The 15755-nt window shown below is 42.2% G+C and overlaps 1 protein-coding gene across 1 annotated transcript in view; it reads right to left on the reverse strand.

Annotated features, from left to right (window-relative positions):
- Positions 1–15755, reverse strand: part of LOC124805290 (myrosinase 1-like) — a 237454-nt gene that overhangs the window by 158687 nt on the left and 63012 nt on the right. Inside the window, exon 3 of the mRNA XM_047265801.1 lies at positions 9043–9176. Coding sequence (XP_047121757.1) covers positions 9043–9176 — 134 coding nt within the window. The remainder of the gene's footprint in view (positions 1–9042; positions 9177–15755) is intronic.

The following is a 15755-nucleotide window of genomic DNA, read 5'->3' on the forward strand; positions in this document are numbered from 1 at the left end:
GCAAACGGCCGAACTAGAGCACGTGGTGCATTCCGAAGCAAACTGTTGTGCTGCTTTCTACAAAGCGCACGAAAGAACAGATTTTCTTGCAGAAGTTTTAGCTCATTAAGCAAGCAAATTGTTAAAATAAAGCCTATTGCGCTGCCGTGGTGGACCAGAAGGGTCATTATTACCAAACACGTGGCACAAAATCGACACACAAAGGCAAAAGCAACTTCCACAAAATACAAGATTAAAAATCATTAAAAATCATACTCGCTTCGACACAGTATTACACTCACGTACGGTTGAAGTGATCCTAACCAGCTTTTCCTAATCAGATTTACTGTTTGAAATTCTACTTCATCGTTGTTCAAAATGAACACAGCAACTTCCACACTTTTAACTAAAAAACCCAAAAATCGCCTATTTAAAGCAATATAATTATGGCACATTCGGAAAAATAACTCGCTTCACACGCTTCAGTCAAGCTGAAGTTCTCAAGTATTTCAACAGTTAAACAGAACGAAGTCCTAACTCAACCTCCTTCCTATCACCTGAAACCCCCTTAAAGAGCTACGATCCGTAGTCAGCAAGCCTTCACCGAACAGTGCCGCTTTCTCTTTCGAGATTACCTAGCTCCCCGTGCAGCGGAAGCTACCACAGCGGTAACCCTCCGTCACCAACCTCACACACAAAAACAGCCTTCGACACAGCATTCGACTAAGATGGGTAAACATCTCTGTTCAGGTATTGGAAACCTATGTTGGTCATCCTGTACTCCCCTTCCAACGAGAAGCAACGTCGTCTGCTCCCAGCAGACGATGACCAGCTCAGCGTTTCCCACAAAACAAAACGGAAACCCCACATTAAGACACACATATAATATTCAATAGGCCTTATTTGAGTGCTCAGTCTTTCTGGAAGAGTTCGTGAATTGAGCTAAAATCAGGTAGTAAAGCGAGTACGTTGTACCGAATTCGACAAGCGTCTTATGAAACGACTTCACAGAGACGTTGCACATGTCTCCCCTATTTCGCGATAACACAAAACAAACTCCCTTTCTTTGAACTTTTTCGATGTCATCCGTCAGTCCCACCGGGCGCAGATCCCACACTGCACAGCAATACTCCAGAACAGGGCGGACAAGCATGATGTAAGCTGTTTCTTTAGTAGACCAGTTGCACCTTCTAAGTGTTCTGCCAATGAATCGCAGTCTTTGGTTTGCTTTACCCACAACATTATCTATGTGATCGTTCTAATTTAGGTTATTGGTAATCCCTAAGAATTTAGTTGAATTTACAGCTTTCAAATTTGTGTAACTTATCGCATAATCGAAACTTAGCGGATTTCTTTTAGTACTCATCCGAATAGCTTCACACTTTTCTTTATTCACGGTCAATTTCCACTTTTTGCACCATACAGATAGCTTACCTAAATCATTTTGCAATTCGTTCTGGCCATATGATGACTTTACAAGACGGTAAATGACAGCATCATCTGCAAACAATCTAAGACGGCTACCAGATTGTCTCCTATCTCGTTAAAATAGATCAGGAACAATAGAGGGCCTATAACACTTCCTTGTGGAGCGCCAGACATTACTTTTGTTTTACTCGATTACCTTCCATCTATTACTACGAACTGTGACCTTTCTGACAGGAAATCACGAATCCAGTAGTACAACTGACGCGATATTCCATGGATACGCAGTTTGGTTAGAAGACTCTTGTGAGGAACGGTTTCGAAAGCCTTTTGGAAATCTAAAAATATGGAATCAATTTGACATCCCCTATCGATAGCACCCATTACTTTATGTGTTTAAAGAGCTAGTTGTGTTTCACAAGAACGACATTTTCTGAATCCGTGCTGACTGTGTGTCAATAAATAGTTTTCTTCGAGGTAATTAATATGTATATGTTCCAAAACTCTACTGCAAGTCCACGTTAGTGATATGGGAATGTAATTCAGCGGACTGCTCCTATTTCCCTTTTTGGGTATTGGTGTGACTTGAGCAATTTACCAGTCTTTAAGTACGGATCTTCCTGTGAGCGAGCGGTTGTACATAATTGCTAAATATGGAGCATACCCTGAAAGGAACCTGACTGGTATACAATCTGGGCCGGAGGCCTTGCGTTTGTGAAGTGATGTTAGCTGCTTTGCTACACCGAGGATATCTACTTCTATGTTTCTTATCTGGGCAGTTGATCTTGATTGGAATTCATGAATATTTACTTCGTCTTCTTTGGTGAAGGGGTTTCGGAAAATCCTGTTTAATAGCTCTACTTTAGTGGCAGTGTCATCAGTGACTTCACCGTTGTTATCGCGCAGTGAAGGTATTGTTGTGTCTTGCCACTGGTGTGCTTTACGTGTGACCAGAATCCCTTTGGGTTTCCTGGCTGATTCAAGGATAGAGTTTCGTTGTGGAAATTAATAAAAGCATCTGGCATTGAAGTAAGCGCTATATTTCGAACTTCTGCAAAACTTTGCCAATCTCGTTTTTGTCATTTTTTGCACCCTTTTGTACCTGCGTCCTTTTTTTGGGTGGGGGGGGGGGGGGGCTATCACATCCTCGGTAAGTCCCCGATTGAGTCGTACTACACACGACTACGTGGTAATGAAAGGAACAATATTTCACCATTCCTCTATCCAGTTCGAGGTACGGTTGCCAGATTTAATGGGCAAAATAACCGAACTTTGCCTGGCGAGAGGGATTTTCTAAGCTGAAGGCTCAGATTGAACACAAACACTTAGCAAATGTTAAAAATCATATTTATTATTGCTAGTTACATTTCTCAACAATTTTTATTAGTTATTTTTTTCTTGAAGTTGTTGCATGTTGCAGACTTCAAAGTAGAACGAATGCATAATTCTGTTTTCACCGTATCTACGTCTACATGAACACACTGCATTTCACACTTACGTGTCTGGCAGAGCGTTCGTCGAACCACTTTCCCTCTTTTTTCTACCTTTCCACTCTAACTGCGGGTGGGAAAAACGAACACTTTTAAATCTTCTGTGCGAGCTCTGATTACTCTTATTTTATTACAATGATCATTTCTTCATATGTAAATGGTTGTCAACAAAATGATTTCGCAATCGGAGGAGAACGCTGGAGATTGAAATTTCGTGAAAAGATATCGCAGCAACTAAAAACTCCCTTGTTTTAATGACTATTGACTACCACCCTTACCCTTGGCACTCTCTCCCCTGTTTCGCGATAATACAAAACAAGGTACACTTCTTCGAACTTTTCCGACGTCCTCTGTCAATCCCATCTGGTAAGTACCCAGTCTGCAAGGCAGAACTCTAGCAAAGGACGGACAACCGTAGTGTACTCAGTCTCTTTAGTAGACCTGTTGCGTCTGTTAAGTGTTTTCCCAATAAAACTTAATCTTACGGTTGCCTTCTCCATAATATTTTCTAGGTGATCGTTTCAATATAAGATATTCGTAGTGTTAATTTCTGAGTATTTAGTTGAAGAACTGACAGCCTTTAGATTTGTGTGATTTATCATGTGACCGAAATTTACCAGATTCCTTTTGGTACTCAAGCGAATGAGCTCACACTTTTCATTATTTGCCACTTTCTGCACCATACAGATACCATGTCTAAATCATTTCACTATTGGCTATGTTCTTCTGGTGACTTTATTAGACGGTAAACGATAGCATCATCTACAAACATTCTGAGAGGGCTGCTCAGATTGTCTCCTAAATCATTGTTATAGATTACCTCGGGGAACGCCAGGTATTACTTCTGTTCTATTCGACGACTTTCCGTTAGTTACTACGGACTGTGATCTTTCCGACAGTTGCACAAATAGGCACCCAACTTTACTGTAAGCCCCTGGTGAGGAATGGTAACAAAAGCCTTCTGGAAATCTAGAAATATGGGATGAATTTGAGATCCCCTGTTGATAGCACTCATTACTTCGTGAGAATAAAGAGCTAGTTGGGTTTTACAAGAACGAAGTTTCCGGTATCAGTACTGACTGTGTGTTAACATTTTCTCGAAGTAGTTCATAATACACTGACGGAAAAAAACGCAGCACCAAAGAATAATTAATGTAGAATAATGAAATTTCTGGAATAAAATTGTCTAGGTACTGTATTTAAGCGATTAACATTGCAAGATTACGCGCGAGATAAGTTTTTTGCAACTGTGAAATACTGGTACATTAATAACCAATATCATCGCCAGACTGTTGAGTCCAAGTATACAAACGTGCATTCATTGTGAAGTACGGGTGTCGGATGTAAGTTTGTGGGAACGAGTTCCAAGCCTGTTGTAATTGGTCGGTCAATACGGGATGGTTAATGCTGTTTGTAGATGACGCTGGAGTTGTTGTCCGATGTCCCACATGTGCTCGACTGGAGAGAGATCTGGTGATCGAGCAGGCCACACACTGTAGAGCATGTTGGATTACGATAGCGGTGTGTGGGCGAGCGTTAGTCTGTTGGAAAACACACCTAGGAATGCTATTCACGGATAGCAGCACAACAGGTCGAATCACCAGATTGACGTAGATATTTGCAGTCAGGGTGCGTGGGATAACCATGAGAGCTCTCCTACTGTCACACGAAACCTCACCCTAGACCGTAACTCCACGTGTAGATCTAGTGTGTCTAGCATGCAGACAGGTTGGTTGCAGGCTCTCAACTGATCTGCTCCTAACCAACAAACGGCCGTCAGTGGCACATAGGCAGAACCAGTTTTCACAAGAAAGCACAACGGACCTCCACCTGCCTTCCAATGGGCTCTCGTTTGACACCACTGAAGTCGCAGGTGAGAGTGGATTGGGGTCAGTGGAACGCGCGCTACAGTGCGTCTGGCTCTGACCTGTCCATCAAGTAAGTGATCTGTAGCAGTTCATTGTATCACTGTGGTGTCAGCTGCTGCTACAGATACAATGCGTCAGAGCCATATTCCGAACACTGGTCTCCCCTCTCGTAGCGTCACGTGGCCGACTGGCGACCGTACGTTTCCTTGACTACCACTACCAACAGTGATGTACAGTAGCTACATTTCTGCCAAGTTTTTCTGCAGTATCGTAAAAGGAACATCCAGTTTCTCACAGACCTATTACACGATCTCGTTCCAATTTAATGAGGTGTTAATAACGGCATCTTCCTCACCTTAGCGGCATTCTTGGCTAACATAACCTCAACACATCCTATCTCATAAGTGACTAACGCTCACGACCGTTACAGCGTATATGTATAGCAAACCCGATTTGCATCCTCATAGTGGCGCTATAAGCGCCACTCTTATCCGCCTGGTGCGGACTTTAAATAGGCATCATCTTTAAGATGCTATTGAATGCAAGCCTGCAAACGTGCATTCATTGTGAAGTGCGGGTGTCGGATGTAAGTTTGTGGGACAGAGTTCCAAGCCTGATGTAATTGGTCGGTCAATTTCCTTTCTTGAGTATTGATAGGACCTGTGCATCTTTACAGTCTTAGGTACGGATCTTTCGGCGAGGGGATGACTATGACTGAAGTATGGGGTTGTTATATCTGCATACTCAAAGTTATTTAATTGTTATACAATCTGGACCCGAGGAGTTGTCTTTATTAAGCTATTTAAACTGCTTTACTACACCGAAGACATCTACTTTTAAGTTACTCATGATGGCAGCAGTCCATGATTCGAATTCTGGAATATTTACTTCGTCTTCTTTGGTGAAGGTATTTCGAAAGGCTTTATTAAGTCTGCTTTAGTAGCGCTATCGTCGATAGTATTTCCATTACTACCACGCAGAGAAGGCATTGATTGCGTCTTGCCGCTAGCATCCTTTACAAACGACCAGAATATCTCTGGATTTTCTGCCAGATTTCGAGACACGATTCATTGTGGGAACTATTATAAGCATCTCACATTGAAGTCCGCACTAAATTTCGAGCTTCTGTGAAACATCGTCAGTCTTGGGGATTTTGCTTTCTTTTAAATTTAGTATGTTTCTTTGTGGCTTCTGCAACAGTCTTCTGACCTGCTTTGTGTACCGTGGAGATCAGTTCTGTCTTATTAATTCATTTGGTACGAATATATCCACTGTTGTCGATATCAACACTCAGTTTCTTTCTGGCGTCAGACAATAAAATGATTACGACGGTTCCATGCAGCAGTGCCTACGTGGACAGAGTCTTCAGTCACAAAGAAGATTCGAATGACTGAAGACTTTCCACGTAGGCGTTGCTGCATGGAACCGCTACTACCCTTTTGATAATTTGTTTTACGTTAGGCGCTTCCTGTCCGTTTACAAACTTTTCCATGAAAACGGGTTTTTCGACGTAGGAGCTTGACTTCGTGGTTATTCCAAAGTTTTATTTAGTATCTATCTTTATCAGTGTCACGAATGCAGCACGCGTCATCCGTCAGCAGCGTGCAAACTTTTACGGACTTGATGATGTCTAGTTTGTGGGGCGCTCAACTGCTCGGTCATCAGCGCCCGTATGAAGTCCCAATTTTTACACAGACCAGTGTTGACGCAATACAAACTAGCCACTGTTACAAATGATGATGATGATGATGATAAGATGAGGACAACACAAACAACCAGTTCCTGGGCAGAGAAAATTCCCAGCCCGACCAGGAATCGAACCCAGGATCCCATGATCGAGAGACAAACAACGCTAGCCACTAGACCATGAGCTGCGGACTTTTATGGACTTGATTTTGCAAGTCTGCAAATAAATTAGTGACACAAATGGAGTTCTAAAAATACTGAACCACTCTTATTTTGGTACCGAACATGGGGCTTAGATACAGAACAGTTAGGTAAGAAAAAACTTAAAATCTGGCAATGCAGCTCCCAGGGAATCTGTCACCATATGATAGGTACACAACCACCTCCACCACCACCACATCTGCTGCAACTAGTGCTGTCAGTGCTATCGCCACCAGTCAGCGCCACCAGTCACCATCGATATAAAACTTCCTGGCAGGTTAAAACTGTGTGCCGGGCTGAGACTCCAACTCGGGACCTTTGCCTTTCGCGGGCAAGTGCTCTACCATCTGAGCTACTCAAGCACGACTCACGCCCTGTCCTCACAGCTTTACATCAGCCAGTACCTCGTCTCCTACCTTCAAAACTTCATAGAAATTAATTTGCGTAACTCCACTGAGAAACAGGGAAGGAAAATCCGTTACATCACACTCACTTCGTAAAAAGATTTTACTCGCCCACATTCAATTGAAACTTGTCTTATACGATTACATGGAAATTCAAAGGGGAACTAATACTCTTACGGTGCACAACCCTAAGCCAGCATACACTATTTGAATCTCACTAACATCCCTGCTTGCATGTGTAAATTTCACAGTGCCTCCTATTTCTTCAATTTCACCATTCAAAAACGCGTTCTTGAAGTTTCGTGTACGCAACAGTGACAAACGGCGCAAGGTGTACACCATATTATCATCTGGAGAAATTACAACGTTCTCACCAACAAAAATATGAACCTCGAATGCACCAGGTTTCACACATTCACGATGAAATTATTTCGTCTAGAAATTAATTATTTGTTTAAATCATATACGTCAGCAAAGACAACTGTATATCAGCCACATACTTAACGACCAATACAGCAGACTTGCCTTGCTTTCTGCAGTGTACAGCTCAGCGTCGACACGTCCACTCGCGACGAGGCTTCAAGCCATTCTGGTCCACCAAGCCACGCTGCCTTTACATTTTGTGTTCCCTTTCATTCTACTCGCGTGACAGATTTAACTAAGCCTTTTGCATTTGGCCAATACCTAAATAATTGTGTAGGTAGTCTGTTTAGGTTTTTATGTTGGTAACGCCACGTAGCGCTCTATATGAAAATCACTGACTGTGCTATGTGAAGTCTGTGGCTGGTCTGCATTGTTGCAATATTGCTGTTGTAGTGTTGGGCAGCTCGATGTGAACAGCGCGTAGCGTTGGGCAGTTGGAGGTGAGCCGCCAGCAGTGGGAGAGATGGCGGAATTTGGAGCGGACGATCTGGACGTGTGTCCATCAGAAAGAGTAAATTTGTAATATTGGATATCATGGACTGATATATATATATATATATATATATATATATATATATATATATATATATATATATATATTATGACTTTTGAACACTATTGAGGTAAATACATCGTTTGTTCTCTATCAAAATCTTCCATTTGCTAACTATGCCCATCAGTAGTTAGTTCCTTCAGTAGTAAGAACCTTTTATTTAGCTGGCAGTACTGGCGCTCGCTGTATTGCAGTAGTTCGAGTAACGAAGATTTTTGTGAGATAAGAATTCATGAAAGGTATAGGTTATTGTTAGTCAGGGCCATACTTTTGTAGGGATTACTGAAAGTCAGATTGCGTTGCGCTAAAAATATTGTGTGTCAGTTTAGTGAATGTCTGAGTACGTTCAGTTCTGCTCAGCTGTTTGAAAATCAAATAATGTAAGAGGTTTATCAGCACAGTAATTTATAAATTTTTCTAAGGGGACGTTACAATTGGTGCGTTAGTGATACATTTGGTTTTCTCTGCAGAGACTCTTAAAACAGCTCCACTGACCATTTTTTAAGAGAGAGAGAGAGAGAGAGAGAGAGAGAGGTACTCTTAGTTCTGTATCTGCCAGATTTTCAGGACGTACAGCAAAATCGTCTGAAAATTACAGGCAGTTTATTTCAATACATTGCTCCAGTCCTACTAGTTTTATTGATGGCACTTTATATCCATTTAATTTTCCATTACAAATTCTTAGCATATTTTCTAACGAACAGTTGAAGAAAACTGAAGATAAGCCGTCATCTTATCTTACACCCGTATTTTTATTTTAGAGGCCTTAGAAATATCGTTCGTGAACTTTACGTTTGAGACTGACTCAGTAAGTGTTATAGATTTGTCAGTTTAGTTTTAACTCCAAAATTTCAGATTAATTGGTGTAGTGCTTCCTGTTCAACAGAGAAAGTTGCCTTCTTAAAATACACAAATGTTTGAAATGTGTCTTTGATATTCATTTAGCTTTTGGTTGAAAGGGCAAACTCAGTGAAGCCCTGTTAGCTATTGTAGTGACAACGTTCAGTACTCACCCCCAATTCCTTGAGCATGGCGACGTCTCTCCTATACTTGTGATACGAGTCGGCTGCCACATCGCCGTTACTGCAGTCAACCGAATAGTTGGGGTTCCTGTGCACCAAGTTATCCCATATGCTCTCTCCTTTACCTAAAAAACACGTTCACTAAAGCTCACGTATCTATTACGACATCGTATTTTTCAAGCTTTAGCAAGTTTATCTTACAAGTAAAATTATTTCGCAAACATGCTACATTGCATTTAAGTCAGACGTAAATGAACAATGGTAGTCAACTGATGACGAGAATGATTTCCGTTCCTTCGGCACATACGCGCATACTTAGAGCGCCGAATGCTCGCTCACCCGCGTCTGCAAGTGCAACGAGAATTACAGTGACACATTTTCTATCCGCAAAGGGAAGACAGACTATTTTCGCCATCTGTTTGAATATTCGACGCTGCTTTTGGCCAGGTTTGGATGTTAAATATGGCTGCCAATTATGATTAACTATACTGCATTAGACCAGTACCGAGGTTATGGAAGCAATCTACGAATACGCAGCGCCAGAGAACCTCTAGTAGGTAAGCATTTTCTTTAGTCCCGTCAAATTTTGGTACTCAAGAATTTTTGGAATCAAAGTGCTCTGCAAACACAGTGGCTTACAGAACAGAGGGTTAGGCTCTACTTCCGTACCAATCGGATACCGGGAATTCTAGCACAATACAAATTTCCTGAAGTTCGTAGCTAGGTCATCCCCTGTGTCTCTATTTTTACAATGCCGCAAACATACTGAATTACTCATTGGAAGAGAAGTTTGTCACCTAGAAGAGGCACTCCAAAGGACGATTCTTCGAACTATAGCTTTTCCTGACTGCCTGTTAAACGAAAGGATGTGAAGTTTTGGAATTTTCTCCATCATGTGAAGCTTCGGGTTTATAAAGATCACGCGTCCCTCGAGTCCATAATGGAATTAAAGACGTCTCGTGCGAGTAATTCCCTAGGTTTTACACAGCGAGAATTAAATTTGGAGATGCGTTACATAACGAAATATCTCTGATGTCAAGTCGGGGCTTCCTCTAATTGCAAAAGACGCTACAAGCATACAGTGCATAGGAAAAGGGTGAAAAGGTAAGATTAGTCGCATGTATATAGGGCGAACCAAAATTCGCGTACTCTGATCACAACGCGATTTCTTTCATACTAATAGTGTCAATATGTGTAACAAAATTTCGTTCTGTACATAATTTCGGAAGAAAATGGACGTGGAAGAAAGGCATTTTGGCGACACTAACCGCATGAAATACATCAGCAGTTAATGTTGTGTAGTTGTGGTGCCCAATGCAGTGAATATCGTTTTGCTTTAGAACACTCGAGTTCGAGAGGTAGATTCGAGGATTTAACTTTTTTTCTATATTGCATGATATGGTACCTCGCTTGTGATTCGTTATACAGCAATTACAGCAGGGCTCACAGAAAACAGCATCATAATTTAATACCAACAGAGAATCATTGTTTACTTTACACTTTTACAGATGTATTTTGCCTTTAAGTATGTACTGTGTTGTCTTACACACACAACCTTGCATGCTTTATGGTCCGTTAACAGCACTGTTTCCGTTTTCTTCAGTTACAACCCTTTCCCTAAATAAATAAATAAATAAAATTTGAAGAAGAACAGATTTATAGCCATCAGCTGTACAAATTTAACTTTATTCCTTACTGATTTTAGTTTCTATAAGCATCATCACTGAAAGACTAAATAAAAACTTAAATGTATACAAAAAGAACGAAAAATATAAGAATTATACTTACCTACATCACAATCTTAGTCAGTACTTACAAAGCAGTGCATCAGAGGGAACGAAAATGCATGTTACTCATACAAAACTCATTATCATATCAAGTACGATGTCTCACAGTGGTATGTGAAATACACATAATTCAGCCGACGTCAAATCACGCAGACAGGCTGCGTAAAGACTACTGTCAGTTACAGGGTGTATCTCATCAAAGGCACACGTAAACTAAGACCACCAAACGGTCTAACATCAAAGAGTAAAAACATACGAAGATCTGTAATTTAGTCTTTAGAAGAAGAGTACAATTTATGCAAGAATAGTTCAGTGTTGGCAACATGTTGTGGTCACGATCAACAAACGGCATAAATTTACGTTGTAAAACATGGCAACCAAACCAATCGTAGATCTTAAAAATGATGTCTTGCATGGCCTAATAATATTATATAAAGACATTTGCACACAGTAATGTCAGTCAATGGGCTTGTTATCCAAGCAGAGCAACGACGTAATCCTATATTTAAGACGCAATATTGTCAGTCTTCTCACCATCAAGGTGGAGGTAACAAAACGTAACGCGTATTGACACTGAGTTTTATGATCAGATCACCATCAAAGCCGTAATTGAACCGATATGTAACATAGTGATGAAGTAATTTTTTTATATCATAAACATCGAATGCTAGAGACAGTATGGTCAGCTGCTGTGGATATAAGACCAATAATTTTTGACAGTATAGAAACAAAAAACAAATAAAATCAGGGACTTATATAAGATATGGACCTATAGTACAGGTCACTAATGAAGCATGAATTTAACAAAACCTAGACCTCGGGCTACGGATGACATGACCATTACCCACACGAAGTGGTTACATGGGTAGGGGGGCTGTGTGTAGGGGACTGGGCAGATTTTTAGGTACGAGCGTCTCGGGAAACTACAGAAGGGAAATCAGTATAATATAAGTTGTACAAACACGGCAAGGTAGACCTAGCTAGTCGTAAATTGTCGTAGCTGTGTTGGCAAAGAATTGGAGCTCCAAGCGCTAAAAGAAAGCAAATCGTTATAGGTACGGAAAATTGGCCAAAGACGGAAATAAGATCAGCCGAAATTTTTGCAAAGGACAAAAGCGTGTTCAGAAAGGATAGATTAAATATAGTTGGTGGTGGAGTGTTTCTTGCTGTCGGAAGCAGTTTACCTTGTCGTGAAATTGAAGTACATAGTTCCCGTGAGTTAGTATGGTACTTCACAATCGGAATGACCAGAAATGTCAATACACGAGCATAAAACATGTTCCAAAATTATGCAACAGACCGACGACAGAGAAATAGGCCTACAGTTCTTTGCGTCTTTTCGATCACCCTTCTTGAAAACAGGAATGACTTAGAGAAAAGCTTAATTATTAGGAATGCTTCTCTTCTCCAAATACCTATAGTACACCGCTGCTAGAACAAGGGCATATTCTTTGGCATACTCTATGTAGAATCCAACTGGTATCCCACCAGGTCCAGTGGCCTTTCCTGTGTTTAGCGATTTCAGTTGCTTTTCTGTCCCATGGTCACTTATTTCGATATCTGTCATTTTATCATTCATTCATGGGACAGTTTAAAGGAAGAACTACAGTGCCATCTTCCACTGTGAAACAGTTTTGGAAAAAGGCGTTTAATATTTCGGCATTTTCCGTTTCATCCTCCGATTCAGTACCCTTATGGTTACGGAGTGTGTGGAGAAATGGCTTCAATCCGTTTACTGATTTAACAGAAGTGCAAAACTTCCTAGGATTTTCTGTCAAGTCAGTAGATAGTATTTCACTTTCAAATGACTTGAACACTACACGCATGTCATTCCTTACGCTACTTTTGGTTTCGTTTGGTTTTTGTTTGTCTTTGAGGCATTGGCTGCGTTTAAATTTGTAGTGTAGTTCTATCTGCTTTCGAGCAGCTTTTTACCGCAGTTGTCAAACTATGTCGGATCTTTTCCGTCGCTCACAATTTTGCACGACATATACCTGTCTAAAACAATGCTCGTGAGCGTTGTCCACTGACCCTAAACACTGCTAGTGCTGGAAGTGAAATGTTAGTGTTGACCTGTCCTGTAACCTGCAATCATTTTCTTGTCGCTCTTATTAAACAGGAAGATCTTTCCAGAACGAGATTTTCACTCTGCAGCGGAGTGTGCGCTGATATGAAACTTCCTGGCAGAGTAAAACTGTTTGGCGGACCAAGACTCGAACTCGGGAACTTTGCCTTTCGCGGGCAAGTGCTCTCAAGGTTCGCAGGAGAGCTTCTGTAAAGCTTGGGTAGCTCAGATTGTTGAACACTTGCCCGCGAAAGGCAAAGGTCCCGAATTCGAGTCTCGGTCCAGCACACAGCTTTAATCTGCCAGGAAGTTTCAGGAAGATCTTCCTCTCTTTCTTCGCATTCCTAGTTGCAGCCGTATTCAGTGATGATGTAACAGCCTTACGATCACTGATTACCTGTTCTACTCTGATTCAAAAAGTTCGGGTCTGTTTGTCACAACAGGTAACTTATCACCATCACCAGTTGGTTTTATGAGTAACTGCTCGAGATAATACTGTATGTAAATTAAAGGGGGATCACCGTTATCAGCTGCAGCGGGACATTGGGCGGAGTCAGCGGCGACGAGCGAAAATGTGTACCGGACCGGTATTCGAACCCGGGATCTCCTGCTTACTAGGCAGATGTGGTAACCACTGCGCCATCCGGGTCACAGCGTTATCGCAACTGCACGGACTACCTCGGTACGCCTCTTGGCCGATCCACACTCCCATCGAGCACCACCTATCCGAAGTCCACCTGTCCATTCTACTTCGGGACTGGGTTCGAATCCCGGTCCAGTACATATTTTCGCTCGTCGCTGCTGATTCTGCTTAATGTCCCGCTGCAGCTGATAGCAGTAATCCCCCTTCAATTTATATACAGTGTTTCACAGCTGCTGGATCTGCGTGATGTCTATTCTTTCGAAGGAACAGAGGCTGCGCATTCAATTAATGCTAAAGGTAATTTTCGGATAAGGCATTTAGAACCATTTCAAACGATTATCTGCCCGTATCCCCCGCCATACTGACTTGAGTCTCCTAGGCTACAGCTGGCAAGGAGACATTTCTTTCTAAAACCATAAAATGTAAAACTATAAGTACAAAAACTATAAAATGTTCGCCAAGTTTCCCCTCAAATATTCCGCCATCATTGCTCCGAAGGCGGCGGGTCTATAAAAAGATCTGATGATCATGTTTGATCCACTGTTAACACTTATCTTCCCGCAAATTATTTCGCATTCCGAGTCTGTACTTATCTCAATAGATATTATCGTATTTTTGATTGCTGTAAAAACACCGCCACCAGTGTTCACCCTATCTTTGCGATAAACATTTCAGTTGGAGTTTCGAATTTCATTGCTGTTAACTTCAAAGTCATTCAGCTTTCTGTACCTGTAATATGGATATTGTTATCGTTTGTGAGCGAAATTAGTTCCAGGACCTTTCCATAGACGCTTCTGCAGTTAATTAATATTATATTAACATTTTATTTCTCCGATCTGCTATGACAGATGCTGTCTTGTCTGGGATTGGTATGCATCTCATCGGCCATGTGGAGGGATTTCTCCATCCTCAAAGACCAACGTGTCCACGCTCCATGTACTCCACTACCATAGTAGCAGCTTCTTACATGTAGTGTGCACCAGATCTATTGAGTGGGGGGGTCTTACATTTCCCAGCCGATAGCGGAGGTCGAGAAACTCGCATCCAAGATCGTCACGGAATCGTGTGAGCCTCCGGTTTAAACCTTCCACCACGCTCCAAAGTGAAGGACCATGATCGGTTCTGGGGACAAAAGATATGTCTGCTTCCTCCCCTTGAGCAAGGCTAGCTGTCTTCACGAAATCAGCCAGCCGCCTGTAGGAACCGGGGAGGGCCTCTGAACGCAGACGGCAGGCCTCATTCGTGCCGACATGAGCCACGATTTGCTGCCAGGTGCACCAAGTGCGCTGAGTCACTACCGCCAGAGCCTACTCCACGTATCGGACGAAACCCCTGGCAAGCAAACTGGGCACTGGCCTTCTTCCCCGGCCTGCCCGCAATTTCCCTGAGGAGCCCCACGTCTCACCTAACACTGGAGCTCCTAATAACAAACAGTCACACGCTCTGCGTTGTCCATACTTCTCAGGAAGATCAACCACAATCCTGGCAGTAGAGGCGTCACGTGCTGACTTAGAAGTACTTTCAGCAGTAGGCAATACTTCAGATTTGTTGGTCTCGCGGTTCTAGGCGCGCAGTCCGGAACCGTGCGACTGCTACGGTCGCAGGTTCGAATCCTGCCTCGGGCATGGATGTGTGTGATGTCCTTAGGTTAGTTAGGTTTAAGTAGTTCTAAGTTCTAGGGGACTGATGACCACAGCAGTTGAGTGAGTCCCATAGTGCTCAGAGCCATTTGAACCATTTTTTCAGATTTGTTTTAAGACGTAAAGTGACAGTCGTGGGGCCGATATCCACTTGCGGTATCCGTCCAAAGATTCAAAACCCCGCAACTGTTCGCCAGTCACCGCCGGACATGTGTCTAACGACAGGTAGATGCGAATCTAAAGGCTCAGTGGCAACTGCGGTTCTAGGTGACACTATGGGCTCCATAGGTGCCAAAGCTTTCGTCTAAGGTGTCCCAACGCCGCTACTGCCAAGGGCAATGGCCTGTAGCCTGTCGACCGTGGCCAACACAGCTTCCAGCTGTTTACAGACAGTGGACAACTCCCCTTGCATCTGTACACAATGCACGCAATCCTCACAGATTTTTAATCAGTCTTTCTGTACATTACAATTAATGTAACACTAATACAAGAAATATCTGAGTGCAATCTAAGTTCACCTGGTAAGAACCAAGTTGTCCAACTTGTCCAGTAGTGACACTGATATGAAA

The sequence above is a fragment of the Schistocerca piceifrons genome, chromosome 7 (assembly GCF_021461385.2).
Source record: "Schistocerca piceifrons isolate TAMUIC-IGC-003096 chromosome 7, iqSchPice1.1, whole genome shotgun sequence".
Lineage (NCBI taxonomy): Eukaryota > Metazoa > Arthropoda > Insecta > Orthoptera > Acrididae > Schistocerca > Schistocerca piceifrons.